General features: G+C 42.7%; 1 protein-coding gene across 4 annotated transcripts in view; it reads left to right on the forward strand.

Moving 5' to 3' along the window:
* Nucleotides 1-16,186, forward strand: part of TSNARE1 (t-SNARE domain containing 1) — a 235,091-nt gene that overhangs the window by 122,895 nt on the left and 96,010 nt on the right. For all 4 annotated transcript variants that reach the window (XM_075211650.1, XM_075211652.1, XM_075211653.1 and 1 more), the window contains one exon: nucleotides 6,771-6,932. In XM_075211650.1, coding sequence (XP_075067751.1) covers nucleotides 6,771-6,932 — 162 coding nt within the window. The remainder of the gene's footprint in view (nucleotides 1-6,770; nucleotides 6,933-16,186) is intronic.

A 16,186-nucleotide genomic window follows, 5' to 3' on the forward strand; every position in this document is an offset into this window, starting at 1 on the left:
ACAAGGAACATCCTTTATTTAGGAGATCTGAACAGTCCTCACATCTCACAAACTATCTTTGCAAGTTTTATGAAGCCTGACTCCCGGGTTATATCTCTGCATTACCTGTAGTAGTCTAGGATGTGGGATAGGGCAAAATTACCTGGACAAAAATAAAACCTAATTCCAAATACACAGTCTGAGCGCAGCACCTTATATAACACCCGTTCTGTGAAATAATGTGTATGGTAGCTCGGAGGAGCATTTGTAGCCTATAACCCGCAGATACAGCCATGTGGTGTGCTAGATATATTGTGTACGTTTAACCTATTCAGTGTTACTGGCACTGACCAATAATCTGCTACTGGCCTCTATTGAGGAGGTAGACAGAGTTTTGGCTCCAGCTCACATAACAGCCGCCTCTAAGGTATGTAGACGTTCATGTACTGACAAGTGGACGGTTCATGTTCAGCCCAAACTGTTTTGCTAACTACATATGTCCGGTACATGGAAAAGGTGTATTTGTGTCGATGGTGCTGAAGGATTAGCGAGCGGCCCTCTGCAGTACACTTGAAAAGAAATACCGCTAATTGAGGGAATGGTCTTAAAATAATGGACATTGGAAAAAATAAAATAGCATCAAATACTAGTATAAAGACATGTTTTTATAGGGATTTCTGCATTTACCTTACAGTGTGGATCCAATAAACTAAAATAAAACTAATGATGGCGCCATGACACAAAGTTAACATTTAACTCTCTCTCATAACAATATCAAACAATCAATACAGATTCAGAATATGTTTGCATAGATATTGAAATAAATTATCTTAAAATTTAATTTAACATTAGACGGGTTATTGTCTTTTTTCACATTAAACCAGGACAAACAAAAAGTGCTGAGATCTTTTCAGATTGATATAACACAGATCTCTATTTGGTGCTGATAACAATAAGGTCTTATCTCAGTACTCCGTCATATAAACACTTTCCAATTCTCGGTTTTCATGTTGGTGCCCAAAATCATTAATGTAGATTTTCCACCTATAGATTAATCTTAATGAAAACCAATCCATAATAAACCTTTAGATCTAACTGCCCAATGTGATTCAGCTCCAGAAAGAAGCATACAGTGTCCTGCAAACCCCACACCGATGTTCCTGTCCGAAGGGATGTGCCGAAGGGTTCCATATAGTGAAGACCCTTAGGGCTCGATTTACTAAGCTGCGTGTTTGAAAAAGTGGGGATGTTGTAGAAAGTACTAAATAAATGAAAGCTAGAATCTGATTGGTTGCTATAGGCAACATCCCCACTTTTTGAAACCCGCAGCTTAGTAAATATACCCCTTAGACTTTTTGTCTGGAGTAAAAGGTTATCTAGAGGTGCAATTAGCGAATTTTTCACAAAGAGGCAGAATCCTACAGTGTATAGTTAGGCTGCAGGAAATCTGGTGTCAAGCAGCTCCCTTCTAGTGTGCAGATTGAAGTTATTTTGTAACACTATGCATCCCTGCATAACTTGACACATTTCACCTTTTGATTATGGCTTCATCAAAGGTGAGAGGTGCATTAAAGCCATGCTTCCTGTTTTAGCTCTTCATGGAACAGACAGGTGGTATTATTAGTATCTGTCAGCAGTTTATCAATGACCGTTGTAGAACTCTGTGAATAACTATACATGTGTAGTGCATGTGGCCGCTGAATCGTTCTGACGGATGGCAATAACCTGCGGCATAGAGATAACAAAGCCGGAAATGCAGTCATGTCGGAGCTTCTCAAGGTACTTAGTCCTTGATCTCTTCTCAGTACAAACTGATGGAATGTGGGGAAAACACTAAAATAAATGGATTCTGAGGTTAATACAATATTGTGTATGTATTTCTGAATGTATGTATGTATGTATGTACATATATCGTTAGACTCCTGCGGTAGTACAGAAACATTTTGCAGCTTTGTATTCTGTTAGAGAATGTTGTACATCTACTCTGTGCGCACTTTCTGAGGATATCTTTAATCGTTGCACTTTTTAATGTTCTTATTTATTCTACATTACTAGAAATTATATTACACCCGAGCACTAGATACAAAGAGAGCCCTGAAGTTGTGGAGTCAGAACAGAATTCTCCCTCCAGTAGACACGGGTCCGGAGCATTGAATGTAAGGTCTGTCACTCATGGATCAGCAGTCTGTTCCGAAAAGCCGGCCTACACCTCTCCTCCGGAGTTAACAGCGCTGCGCTAGTGGAATGTAATTACATCTATATAGCTCTCTGCTAAATGATAAAGTGCCCGTTAAAACGCCAGCGCTCAGATCAGCAGCCTCGCCTAACATATTGTGTGTGAGTGCACAATAAAACGCAATCTCACCTTCCCAAAAGATTTAGTAGTCCCTGGCTTCTCCTCTCCTTGGCTGAAGCAGCCCTTTCTGTCTGATTGCTTTGGGTCCCAGCACTGGGGAGACACTGTTGTAAATATGTCATGTCCACAAGGTTAGCTGTGTTAGAGGACAGGTGAAAAGAATATATTGTGCGATTTGGGCTTTATGTTTGTACCATACAGTACCGTTCTGACCAGCGGCTCCTATCTTCTCATGTTGTGGCCGGTCTGGGGATCAGCTGCTTGTCTGTATGTGACTCATTGTGGAAGAGGGGACTAGCGGTAAAGGAGAGATTCAGGTGCGCTCATGTTAAGTTGGACTCAAATTTGCATGGTTTGTGCGCATGCTTAGATGTAAAAAAATAAATCTTGCTCTGCTTCCTATTTTGCTCCCTCTCCACCCAATACAAAAACAGAGCAGATTATTGACCGGTCAGTGACTCTAGATGTTCAAAGAAATGTGTCGGTGTCATAGTGCACCAACTCTACAACAACTTATTACTATCATCATCATTTATTTATATAGCGCCACTGATTCCGCAGTGCTGTATAGAGAACTCGCTCACATTAGTCCCTGCCCCCATTAGAGCTTACAGTCTAAATTCCCTAACATATATACACACACACACAGAGACTAGGGTTAATTTGTATGTTTTGGAGAGTAGGAGGAAACCAGAGCACCCGGAGGAAACCCGCGCAAACATAGGGATAGCATACAAACTCCACACAGATAATGCCATGGTCGGGAATTGAACTCATGACCCCAGTGCTGTGAGGCAGAAGTGCTAACCACTAAGCCATCGCGCTGCCCCGTACTATATTTCAGTTTAAGTGTTTCTATGCACAGACTACTTTAATAAGCCCATTGCCCAGTGCACTGTGTTCACCACATAAATATAGGGTTATGTGACCACTGTAGTGAATGGGCAGCAATACTCTCTAGCGTTTACGGTGAGAGCAGAAAGAACCATAAATCCAGTCCTACTTGCCTCCATAAGGACTTTAATTGCTAATTCTTCACTCGTGTTGAAACATTTGTATTCCAAAATTTAGATTTAAAACATAAGAGAGTAAAGTGTTTAAGGAGAACCGTTGGATGGTATGACTGTTCCCTCTTATTGCCTGCCATAACACAGGCATGTTGGCATTGGATGACTTCTTTTTGCACTGCATCAGTTCCAACTAGACTTCCCTCTCGTTAGGCTGATAAATAGGTTTCATCCTCTTTAGCTTATCTCTGTTGTCCCACCACTAAATTCAGTGAGACTAATCAGTCCTTAAATTCCTGTGTCTCTTGGGAGAAAATCCACCAAAAGCCAAAGATGATTTTTATGGAGTGAAAGGGAACAGGTTTGTAACGGTATTTTGGATGATGAGTGATTAGCTCTGGCTAACTGAGATAAATGATTACATGTCAGTCTGAATTTAAGGTTTAATGTCTTTTGCTGTCACATTGAATCTTCATTCCATTTTTTAGACTTTTTTAGCGTCCTCTAGAAGTGTAGGAGAGTAATTTCTGTCTTTGGTGTCCACTCCTTCAATTTGTTTTTCTTATATTAATATGGGATCTATTATCTTGAATTCTCTGGAATCAGGTTTTCTGGCTAAAGTTTTTAAGAATCATGCCTGAAATCCTATACAGACTAGTAAATATAAACGTACTCATGAAAATCACATTTTACATTAAGATGTCCATCTTTATCAAATCTTTTAAAATTTATTTCGCTAAAAGCCAAAGTTATTTTGTACAGTTCATGCCAGTTAGGCCTAACAACAACATGCGTCATAAACCTGTTTTAAGAAGACGCATTGAGCACTTATGTACGAGCCCTGAAAGTCCTGAAAATGTTCCGTATATAGCAAATATTATTCAAAATTCAGCCAAGCTTCAGTACTTTTCATGTAAATTACACAACACAGGGTATTTTTAGTAGCTGTCATGGATTCATCTTTTTTATTTTCTGAAATGAAGACAAGCAACAAATGAATCATTTATGGAGGCAGCTGGGAACATCTGATTCGATATTGAATATTTTGCTAAATAAAATGAAGCAAGTGTGTGTTTACCTTGTGTAACTTAGGAAGAATGGAGGTACAGTGAGTGCATAGGAGTTGATCAGTCTGGTTAATCATCATCATCACCACCATTTATTTATATAGCACCACTAATTTTGCAGCGCTGTACTTAGAACTCACATCAGTCCCTGCCCCATTGGAGCTTACAGTCTAAATACCCTAAGATACACACACACAGACTATCTGTCTAGGGTCAATGTTGTTGACAACCAATTAACCTACCAGTATGTTTTTGGAGTGTGGGAGGAAACCTACGCAAACACGGGGAGAACATACAAACTCCTCACAGATAAGGCCATGGTCGGGAATCAAACTCATGAACCCAGTGCTGCGAGGCAGAAGTTCTAACCACTGAGCCACTGTGCTGCCTAACAGATCTGATCCATAGTTTGTGTTTCTCAGCACGTTACAGGGCATTTTAAAAAAAAAAAGGGAGGGAACAATCTTGCCTGGCGTGAAAAGGCATATTCTAACACAGGGATAGGCAACCTGATGCACTTCAGGGACCACATGTCAGGCCCTCTAACAAGTGTTACAAGCAATACAAATCTGACAAGCAGGAAGGAGCTGAGGGCCACAGGTTCAGCCTTGGAGGGCCACCTGTTGGCCATCACTGTTCATACATATACAGATTTAGATTTATAACTGTCTTTATCTTGGTGCAATTTATTTGTCAGCCTTAAGTTGCCTTGTACAGTTATCTTGGTATATTCTTAGCGATTCTAAGCTCCGAAGACGTCCCTTCTTTCAATAGACTCAGAGGAAAGTCTTGGTGCCGAGGAAAACACATAATCACAGCCTTATATGAATGATCTCTGGTCCTGGGTCGTTAACATGTATGTCGGGGGATTTCACTTCCTCTTGAGTATGACATTTTCTTTTCTTCCGAATATTGGTTCTTTAATTCTGAGCTTTGTTTCGAGCTACCCCTGTCTCTGTTAAAGTTTTGGTTCTCTAATTATTAAATATACTGTACTTTTAGATATGACACTGGTTTCAAGGACATGTTGCTTTGTGTTATCGGCCTCCGATCCACATCCCTTGGTAAACACATTGCTTCCTAATCCCCCTGGTGTCCGTCTTGTTGACACGTGCTCCCGAGACGTGACCGACTGTGGATTAATTGAGGTGCAGCAGTGATGGGGCTATCTCGTTAAGCCGCCTCCTTGCGTCCGATAAGAAGGATAATGTGTAGCTTCCTCCTATCCTGTGGTCTCATCTGTGCTGTGTGTTTGGTCTAGGTTCTTTGTTTATCCAATTTTCCGCACTTCTCTCCGGCAATTTAAACCAAATACAAAGCTTTCATTAATTAAAGCAGAATTTGGAAGGGGGGAGGATAGCAGCATTGTGCGGATTAACTGCTAAAAGGTCCCTGCTGATTTAATTGTTTAATTAGCTTAAATGTTCTCTATTGTACAATGGTTTTTTCATTGCCAGTTACAGCTTCTTTTTCATTTCCAATCTCTTATGTGCAAATTCCATGATGGAGAGAGAGAGAAATATCTATATGTGCAAGCCGCATGTAAAGTGACTAAACCCTAAGAGTTTGTGGGTCACTAAAGCCACGGTGTCTCCTTCAAGATGCTGTAATGATACATAATAGGGGACCATTATTAAAACTAGTGCACAGTGACAAATTAAAACAGACATTTGGTTGTAATAACTTTTCCCTGTGCATCTGTTTTATGCCCAAATGAGTTCTGTGAAACACACTAAACGGTTAATGTTTCATTGTTTTGCTTTCTGTTGAAGCGAAGTGATGATTATATTTGTTACACTGATTGTCTATTGTATCATCATCATCACCATTTATTTATATAGCGCCACTAATTCTGCAGCGCTGTACAGAGCACTCACTCACATCAGTCCCTGCCCCATTGGAGCTTACAGTCTAAATTTCCTAACATACACATAGAAGAGACAGACTAGGGTAAATTTGATAGCAGCCAATTAACCTACTAGTATGTTTTTGGAGTGTGGGAGGAAATCGGGGGAAACCCACACAAACATGGGGAGAACATACAAACTCCACACAGATAAGGCCATGGTCGGGAATTGAACTCATGACCCCAGTGTTGTGAGGCAGAAGTGCTAACCACTGAGCCACCGTGCTGACAATTGTATGTCTATTACCAAGTCTCCAGGTCTTCTGCCACATTTTGCCATTTTGGTCATACAATGACCTAATTGGCTGATCGCATTGTAGCAAGTGGTTTGAGGTCATGTATGCATCCATATTCATCTAGACAACATGGAACCTGCACATAACATGTCAGTGTATTACACGCATTCTGCCATGTAGCCGTAGACTAAATCCTGTTCTCTTGTTCTCCTCCTCTAGAGTCCTCGGACCCCTTTCTCGGATATTGCGGATGACGAGAAGATCTTTAATGGTGGTGATGAGCTGTGGCAGAACCAGAGTGACAGCCAGGATTTGTCCGAGATCACCGAGGAAGATCTTGACCAAATCCGTGAGAAAGAAGAAGCTGTAAAGCAGATTGAGGTACAACATACGCACTTTAGTGCAATCCTGTCCTCCGCCTTCTGGTGACCTGCGCTGGTCATGATTTCTCCTACAGCCTGCAGGATATGAGGCTGACTCGTGACTTGTTTTGTCTTTGTTATCTTGTAGATCATAAAATGATTTCAGTAGTTCTTACTTAAAATGTTTTCTGAAGAGCTACGAACACACAAGCAGATTTAGTGCACATATATGTAATATACATGTTTGAAAGCTTTCAGAATCATATGAGCAAGGACAGGTTCCCTGGAGAACTGGAGAAATGACACCTACATTGTGATCATTCAGTTGCTGAGTTCTCCAACCCTATTCTGCCGTCACCTGAAGGTCCAACATTTCATTTTAACTTTGTCTCGGACACTTTTCAGGCCGTAGGCAGCTTGTGGACTCTAGTTAGGTGGTTTTTAGGTTCTTGGCAGCATTCCGCAGTGCCCCTCATTAGGCGTTCAGAGAGGAGGGCTCGTGGCCATGGATACAAAGGTTCCACACTTGTCTTGTTAAGCGATTTGCAGTTTAGGTTTGGGGGTCCTTTTACACATGGTCCACCGTCTGAGACATGAGTATGAAAACTCTTCTCTGTTGCCTGATGCAGATGAAGACTGTAACTAATTGTAAACTTTTTTTTTCCTTTATTGATAAACACTAATATTTTGGTATTTGCTGAGTAAAAAGACATCTTGCATTTTCAGCACATTTCAGGTTGTGAAATAATTGAGCTATAGCTCTAAGTACATCGAGATTCATTATCTCCAAAAGCCAAACGTAAAAGATTTATAATGTTCTACTTGCAATGATGCGCTTTATTTAACAGGCTGTATAAAAAGCAATGCTCATTTATTTCCAAAATAACTTGGCTCGTTACACGACATCCCAGTTTCTTTTAAGCTACAAAATCACCTTTACATAAAATATGCGGTACTAGACTCCTGTCCATTCCTGACCAGTGGGATTCTGGGAAGCCGTTCCATAGAGCTCTGAGAGCTATGGATGGCTTCATACTGTCCAGTATAAAACGGGCGACACTTAGTTTCTGAGAGCTATGGATGGCTTCATACTGTCCAGTATAAAACGGGCGACACTTAGTTTCAGGTAAGGGTTCCTCATAATGTAACCAAATGCTGAATTTCATAACCGTTTAAAGCTGTGTACAGAGCATCTGTTTACACAGTTTGTTATTTCTATTATATAGTAGGGGGGTTATTCACTGACCATAGAGACAAGTCGCACTTGTCTATCCTACATGCGACAGATAAAGGCTGAACCCTAGGGCCCCTCACTGGTTTATATCGGGCTGTTCGAAGCCCTCGGACATCTCTCAAAGTTTCTTGTTCTGTATATGCTGTGAGCGAAAGGCATTCTGTGACGTTTTGCTCCCTTGCATCTGTATAAAACCATTACAGGTAGTTTTCTTGCAGTCGGATCATCTTGGGTCGTTACACAGTACATTACCTAATTACAGAGATGTAATTGGCTGCACATACTACCCCACTGTTTTTGGGGTTATTGCTGATACTGCACGTGAGGATGGGGGGAAATTTATCCAAATAATTTTCCACATTGTATCTCCAGTCCAATCATATTTTGTTTAAGAGGGGGTCAAGCAATCTAAAACGGTTGGTTAATTTGGTTGAATTGACCAACCAGATTATTAGGTGGGCTGCTTAGGTGATGTGTGGCAGACATTCTCTATGGCAGCAATTTTCCTTTGAGTCCAGAACTATTTTAACCTCCAACAAAAGGTCAATATCAAACATTTACTACAAAATAAATGCTTAGGGCGGCGGTTCCCAAACTGTGCGCCGCGGCTCCCAGGGGTGCCGCGGCGCGAGCCAGACATAAAAAAAAACAAAAACAAAGAACACAAACTTACCAATCCGCCGGGCGCCGGGACCCAGCAGCCTCCTCTCTCCCGCAGCAGCTTGTTAATGACGTCGATATTCAGTGACAGCTGCGGGAGAGAGGAGGCTGCTGGGTCCCGGCGCCCGGCGGATTGGTAAGTTTGTGTTTTTTGTTTTTTTTTATGTCTGGCGCGGGGCAGAGGAGTGAGAGGGAGCGTGACAGCGGGGCACAGGAGAGGGACAGCGGGGCACAGGAGAGGGACAGCGGGGCACAGGAGAGGGACAGTGGGGCACAGGAGAGGGGCAGCCGGGCAGAGGAGAGTGACACAGCGCGAGAGGGGCAGTGGAGGGGGACACAGCGCGAGAGGGGCAGTGGAGGGGGACACAGCGCGAGAGGGGCAGTGGAGAGGGACACAGCGCGAGAGGGGCAGTGGAGGGGGGGACAGCGCGAGAGGTGCAGTGGAGGGGTGACAGGGGGCAGTGTGAGAGAGGGCAGTGCAGAGGGGGCAGTGTGTCTGGATGCAGAGGGGGCAGTGTGTCTGGATGCAGAGGGGGCAGTGTGTCTGGATGCAGAGGGGGCAGTGTGTCTGGATGCAGAGGGGGGCAGTGTGTCTGGATGCAGAGGGGGGCAGTGTGTCTGGATGCAGAGGGGGCAGTGTGTCTGGATGCAGAGGGGGCAGTGTGTCTGGATGCAGAGGGGGCAGTGTGTCTGGATGCAGAGGGGGCAGTGTGTCTGGATGCAGAGGGGGCAGTGTGTCTGGATGCAGAGGGGGCAGTGTGTCTGGATGCAGAGGGGGCAGTGTGTCTGGATGCAGAGGGGGCAGTGTGTCTGGATGCAGAGGGGGCAGTGTGTCTGGATGCAGAGGGGGCAGTGTGTCTGGATGCAGAGGGGGCAGTGTGTCTGGATGCAGAGGGGGCAGTGTGTCTGGATGCAGAGGGGGCAGTGTGTCTGGATGCAGAGGGGGCAGTGTGTCTGGATGCAGAGGGGGCAGTGTGTCTGGATGCAGAGGGGGCAGAGTGTCTGGATGCAGAGGGGGCAGTGTGTCTGGATGCAGAGGGGGCAGAGTGTCTGGATGCAGAGGGGGCAGAGTGTCTGGATGCAGAGGGGGCAGAGTGTCTGGATGCAGAGGGGGCAGAGTGTCTGGATGCAGAGGGGGCAGAGTGTCTGGATGCAGAGGGGGCAGAGTGTCTGGATGCAGAGGGGGCAGTGTGTCTGGATGCAGAGGGGGCAGAGTGTCTGGATGCAGAGGGGGCAGAGTGTCTGGATGCAGAGGGGGCAGAGTGTCTGGATGCAGAGGGGGCAGAGTGTCTGGATGCAGAGGGGGCAGAGTGTCTGGGGGCAGAGTGTCTGGGGGCAGAGTGGGCAGTGTGTCTGGTGGCAGAGGGGGCATTTTTGCATACAACTAAATAAGTATTTCTGTCCTGACCTAAATACTTATTATAATTTTTTGACCCAACTACTTCTAAAACAGGACTGCTCAATAATTTATTTTGGAGGGGTGCCTTGAAAAAATTTGGAGACACTAAGGGTGCCGCGAACTGCAAAAGTTTGGGAACCACTGGCTTAGGGGCTGGTTCATCATTCTGGTTTAAAGTGGTTGAGGCTGGTGTCACATCTTCGATTTTGGGATCTAATCTTTGCTGGCACACTTGTGGCTTCCAAACGGTCACCTAGGAATTAAAAAAAAAAAAATCTGGTTTAATCCCGCACCATTGAAATTAATTTAAAACACTCGAGTCTGTCGGGCACATACTGAAAAGCTTGTGGAACTGTGTCTGAAAGTCAGGATCAGGCTAATAACTTGTGCAGTAAACACGGCTTTACTCTATAGGGTTGTTGTTTTTTTCCCCGTGAGCACCATGTGGCTGGCGGGTTATCTTTTGTGACTCTGTATCCATCTTCATCCCGGGCAGAATTGTGGCAATTAAGAAGTGCGGCTGAATTGGGGTCATCACCCCTCTACAGAGGTTATCTCGGCATGATACATGTGTGTGACATTAGTGCTTCCCCAACCGCTTAATCATCACGGTCCCTGACAACCATTATTTACAAACCATGCACCAAGCACTACATTACAAAGAGAATAGATGTCTAAGTCTGGGTTCAATGAGAGGATTTTCTGTGTTATTCCTGATAAAGCACCTATCCTCCATTACCAAACTTTTATAGTTTCTCTGATAAGCATTGTAAATAAGGACAAAAATGGTAAAACACACATTTATTGCCCATTCAGACCCCATGCTGGTCTTGCATGTTGTTGTTGTCTCTTAGCTTTCTATGACACTCAGGAAGGAAAGATGAGCTGTTGACATGTTTGTATTGTATATAGGTTACACGATTACTCCATACGTTGTATTCTGCTCACCTCCTTACACTTGTACATACCCTGAATTATCTCCTACACCACAGCTACTGAATCTGCTAACATTGCTGCATGAGTGCTGGTAATAATTACAAGACTGATGTAAATGCAGAATTCAGCTCAGAACTATTTACACTGCAGAATCTTCTGGGTTTTTTTTGGCTTATTGAGATTAGGTGAATTTTAGTCACCTGTATACATAGACTGACTGTGTGTTCAAAGCAATGAATCTACGTCCGTTTGGTCCATGCTTTCCTGTAAAACTACATATAGATCTTATTAGGTATTAGTACTATATTCAGACCGAACCTGAAGATTCCTTTTATAAGTCAACTAATATTTACAGGTAAATATCAGAAGCTGGGCTGACGTTATACCAGTCTTAGGGGCATATTCAATGAGGTTTCCGGTCCGCGGTAATGCACGTTACCGTGAAAACTGCGCAGTATTGACAGTAATACGGTACCGCAATAACGCAGATTTTCCTATGCAAGCCTATGGGGTGTGTACGAAAATCCACGTTATTGCGGTACCGTGGATTGAGTTCCGGTGCGTTACCGCGGACCGGAAACCTAGTTTAATATGCCTCTTAATTATATTTGTGTGTATTTTATTATTTCTTTAGTTAGTTTCTTGTTTGTACATATGGCACATAATAATCTGATTTGTGTTTTCTTAATGCTGGTTTACCTGTCATACATGTAAGTGTAACATCTAAAGGTTAACAATGTTCTTCAAAATATCATTCAATTCTAACAGGTAAATTGTAAATAAGACAATCTATTAAACATGGTTGGGATCGATAGATACAAGTCAGCTCTAAATGGGCAAAAGAGCTGCGGATCACATAGGCTATGAGGATTTCAAGAGGTGCACAATTCAGATAGTATCTGCAGGAATCGTTTGAAGTTTAGCCCAGTTGTAGCACTTGTAATATTTGCATATTGGGGAAAATCACAAGCAAGAATAATGGTGAGGGGGGGAGGGGTGGCGTATGGTAAAGCAGCAAGGGGGAGATCTGGTTCAGCGCGAGGTGCCACTGAACATCACCTAGACGTCCGTGTGCGCTTGTTTCTGCCATTTACGGTAAGAAACGTTCGCTCACTTCTCTACCTCTATGGGAAGTGAAGGAAAATGAGAATAGATTCCATTCAGAATATCCAGGCGATGTGTCACTGACTGTTCCTGGGACACACTGCGCTGAGGTGCATCTACCTCCAAGAGTATTTCATATTAAGCCTAAAGTCTATTAACCAGCCATACAATGTGTAGTAGACAGGTGAATGCAGCCTGCTTACAGCACACAAGTAGGGGGCTTATAATGTCATGCTCTGGATTGATGGACCTTTCTCCTGTCACTTATAATGAAACCCAGAAATGGCAATTATTAAGTATATCCGAAAGCGGCACAATCTCGGCGAGTCCCAGCGTTAAGCTGTCCACGCACGCTGCTATCTGGCAGATAGAGCAGCATTCAGATTTCCCAAGTGCTGACGCTGTCAATATTCCTTTGTCCTTTCATCCTGGCACATACTTGTCAGATGTCTGAGACACAACACGTTGCACCTATTTACATTAGATAAACAAAAAGTTGTCTTAATTCCACATTGCTGTCCTGAGCTATAGAGGATCACCAGGGGAACACATTTGTGGTATCCATATATAAATAATTGGGATCTTCTGACCCGGTTGATGCTGCTAATCCTGGTCCCCTTTCTATGTACAGGTTAAAAATCTGACAAGCATCTAAAATAAACAAAGAGATTAACAACACTAATTGTGACACTGATACTTGGGGTAAATAGAGGCAGAACGCCTGTTTAAACATAAGAATTTGCCTGCTGATAAAAATATGTTATTGAAACACTTGGCATGCAAAACACATAAAACAAATTGTATAAATTAGTCTGGACCGGTAAATTCTCATATGTCATTATAACGTAACATATTACACATTTTAAAATAAAGTAAAAAGAGCGACCACTGTTTTTCCTTATTTTGTTACATTTTGAGCAGATTCTTCCAGACCCATTTGTTTGATTTAGTCCTTTCCCTTTCTCTCGGTGGATACATGTATTTAAGTGTGAGGTAAATTTAACCGCTTCAGAACTAAAGTTGAGTGAGTCTTGTCCTACACATTTATCTCAAAAGGGCTAAGGAAGTGTCCCACTCATTCTGAGCACATAAAGGGTTCAGTCAAGTGAAAGTTTCTTGCCCGACAGAGATATTTGAAGAGCCAAGAGATGGGTCAGGGCACTAAAAGTGTCCAATCTCCCCCCATCCTGGCTCCTAGAAACTTGAGGAGTTCCCTCTTTCATATGATGTGGCCCCTTAGTCTTTATAGCTTAGTGACCTCATGTGATAACCACCTTACACAAAGGAAACCTTTGAGGAGCCCAGGAATATGAGAAGCGTGTTGTAATGCCCTGACCTCTCCCATCTTGGCTTCAATAAACCTCATTTGATGCGATATGTAGCCTATTTTTAAGAATGGACTAAGCATCCTACTCATACACATTTTATGTGCTTCATTCAAGACTGTGCAAACTAGCAAAAAACAAACAAAACCCCATTTTTGCCATTTTGGAAGCAATATCCACAAAGTATTTCTTGCTGGTGATTAGAAAGAAAAAAAAACCACACATTTGCTTTTTTGACCATTTCGAATAGATTTTCGTGACCATGTCAGGAGGTATAGGCAACCTAATTGTATGAAAATAAAAGCAATACAAGGTATAATGTGTGTGGCATACTCAATTTACTGATATTGATGTTGGAATGTGACTATTCCAAAAAATGCCAAATTGGGCTCAGCGCAGGGGTGAGAAAGGCCTCAGTGGTGAAGGGTTTAAACAATATAAAGGAGGGAAAAGGTATTGCGCAACTCTTTACAGAGGATGTTTAATCATTCACGCAAGTCCCTGTCCCGGTGGAGCCTACAGTATAAATTCTCTAACATGCGCAGGGGTTCATTTCTGTCTGTGGAGCAGCCGTGACCTTTAGTGATATGTAGACAATGTCCAGTTGCTTCCTGATGAGAGTTGTAGTGTGCGGAGCATCTGTCCGTTGTCTATATGAGTGAACTGCATCTGATTCAGCTCATCTTTTATTAAAGCAAAAGCAGATGCTTATTTTAGTGACTGATATCCTTGTTGATGTAGTCATATTTCTATAGAATTAGAGTGAATTGGTTTCCCTTCCATTTCTGATGAGGTGACATTATATCACTGGTGTCTAAATGTCCGCAGTAAAGCAGATTGATTCATTCCTGTGGCCCCGTACTGCTGCCTCCCCCTCCCTTCCTCCGTACAGACCACTAATGAAGTTCAACCTCATTTTTCTTCTCTCTCACTTCATTGACAAAAAGGCCGTCATTTGACACTGGACATTTCTCCACCGTCAGTGTCAACGCAGCAATGCCAGGAGATTTACAGCCTACAGGAATACCCAATCCAATCTACAAACAAAATTGAATCTCTCTACACAATAGTTCACATATCTTGGTATTTTCTTAAAAGGTAAAGGAATTGAGGGCAAAGAGTGAGGTTTTCAGGAAGGGGGAGAGAGAAAAAAAAGTTTTAGATTGAAAGACAAAATCTTGTGGATAAAATAGATTTACTAGAGTTACTAAATACTAGCCTCTTGTTCTATTGCACTGTACAGTGGAATACTTGGCTACTAAACGGTTCTAAGATTTAACCCTTGCAGTGTGCGAGTGCTGAATTGTCTTTTTGCAATTGGTGATGATGCTTTTTAAAGTGTTCTGCGCCACATTTGTTAAAGGAATACATTCCGTAATAATAGAAATGTTGTTACAGCCAATTTAGGAACAGGCCGCTCTTCTTGTAAGATATCTACATGAATTAGTGGCTTTGTAAACTATTAGAATTGCAATTATTTGAAATCTGAAGAAAAAAGTAGACCTGATTTGCAAGTGTGAGTACATCAATACAAGCTGTAGAACAGTGATACTTTCTCAGTTAGGACCATGTCTTCCTGCACCTGTGTTCCAGGACCCCAAAAGAGGAGGTTTCCAAAATCCTGTTGTGCATATTTGATAATCAGGAGACCCCCCCCCCCCGGTTGCACACCTCTGCAATATTACTGGAACCTCTGAATGAGGTTCCAGTAATATTCTAAACTGTGGAAGAGCTAGAACTGGATTAATGTCCCAGCAGCTATGTGTCTCTGTAGATAATTCATTTTCGTTAATAACTAGGCACAAGTTACAGTCATGTTGTGGCTTCAGTGGTGGAAACAGGATGTTCAACCCACCAGAGAGTGGATGGTTTTGGGAACAGTGAAGGCCCCCAAGAAGAGTCCATTGAGTATAGAAAGCTTGTCATTCTTTTGTACGAGCTATCAGCATAGAAGTTGTTCATGAAGGACATAGGTTAATATCCCTCAGGAACTAGCTAGGAGGTGGATGACGAAGATGGTGAGTTAAGGTGGAGAGGTTATTGGTGCTGATGATTTATATTTTGGTGATGTTGGAACAGAGCTGAGAGCTTTTTGTCTGCTAGGAAAGCAGCTTGGGCAGACCGTGACCCCAGGGTCTTCCTCGGATGTTTAGCCTGTTCACAGGATGAAGGAGGATGGGAGGCTTTGCAGCACTTGGCTAAAGAAATGTACAAGGAGGAAGGTGTTCGGAAGCATAAGACATTGTTCAAAAGATTTTTTGTGTCCTTTGACTAGGGGAACGGGGCTTCTTCATAAGAAGCTCAGACGTTTTAATAATGGTTATTTAAACAAATTAAAGTAGAAGGGAAAAATGGTTGATTCCTCTGCTCACTACAGAGGATGACGTGTATTGGTGAGAGTGGCCGGTGAAGGAAAAGTGGTAGAGTCTTCATTGCTCTGTGAGCTGATTCAGTGTACATTTCATAGTGATTACTGGACCATGGTATATAAATAATCATAATTGGGACGTAGTTATTCCTGGTTATAACATGTTTACAACAGACAGAAAAAGGGAGGTGGAGTTGCTTCATATGCAAATAATGAGATAAATGCAACTTTAATACAGGACAGTGCA

The sequence above is a fragment of the Mixophyes fleayi genome, chromosome 5 (assembly GCF_038048845.1).
Source record: "Mixophyes fleayi isolate aMixFle1 chromosome 5, aMixFle1.hap1, whole genome shotgun sequence".
NCBI classification, from domain to species: Eukaryota; Metazoa; Chordata; class Amphibia; order Anura; family Limnodynastidae; genus Mixophyes; species Mixophyes fleayi.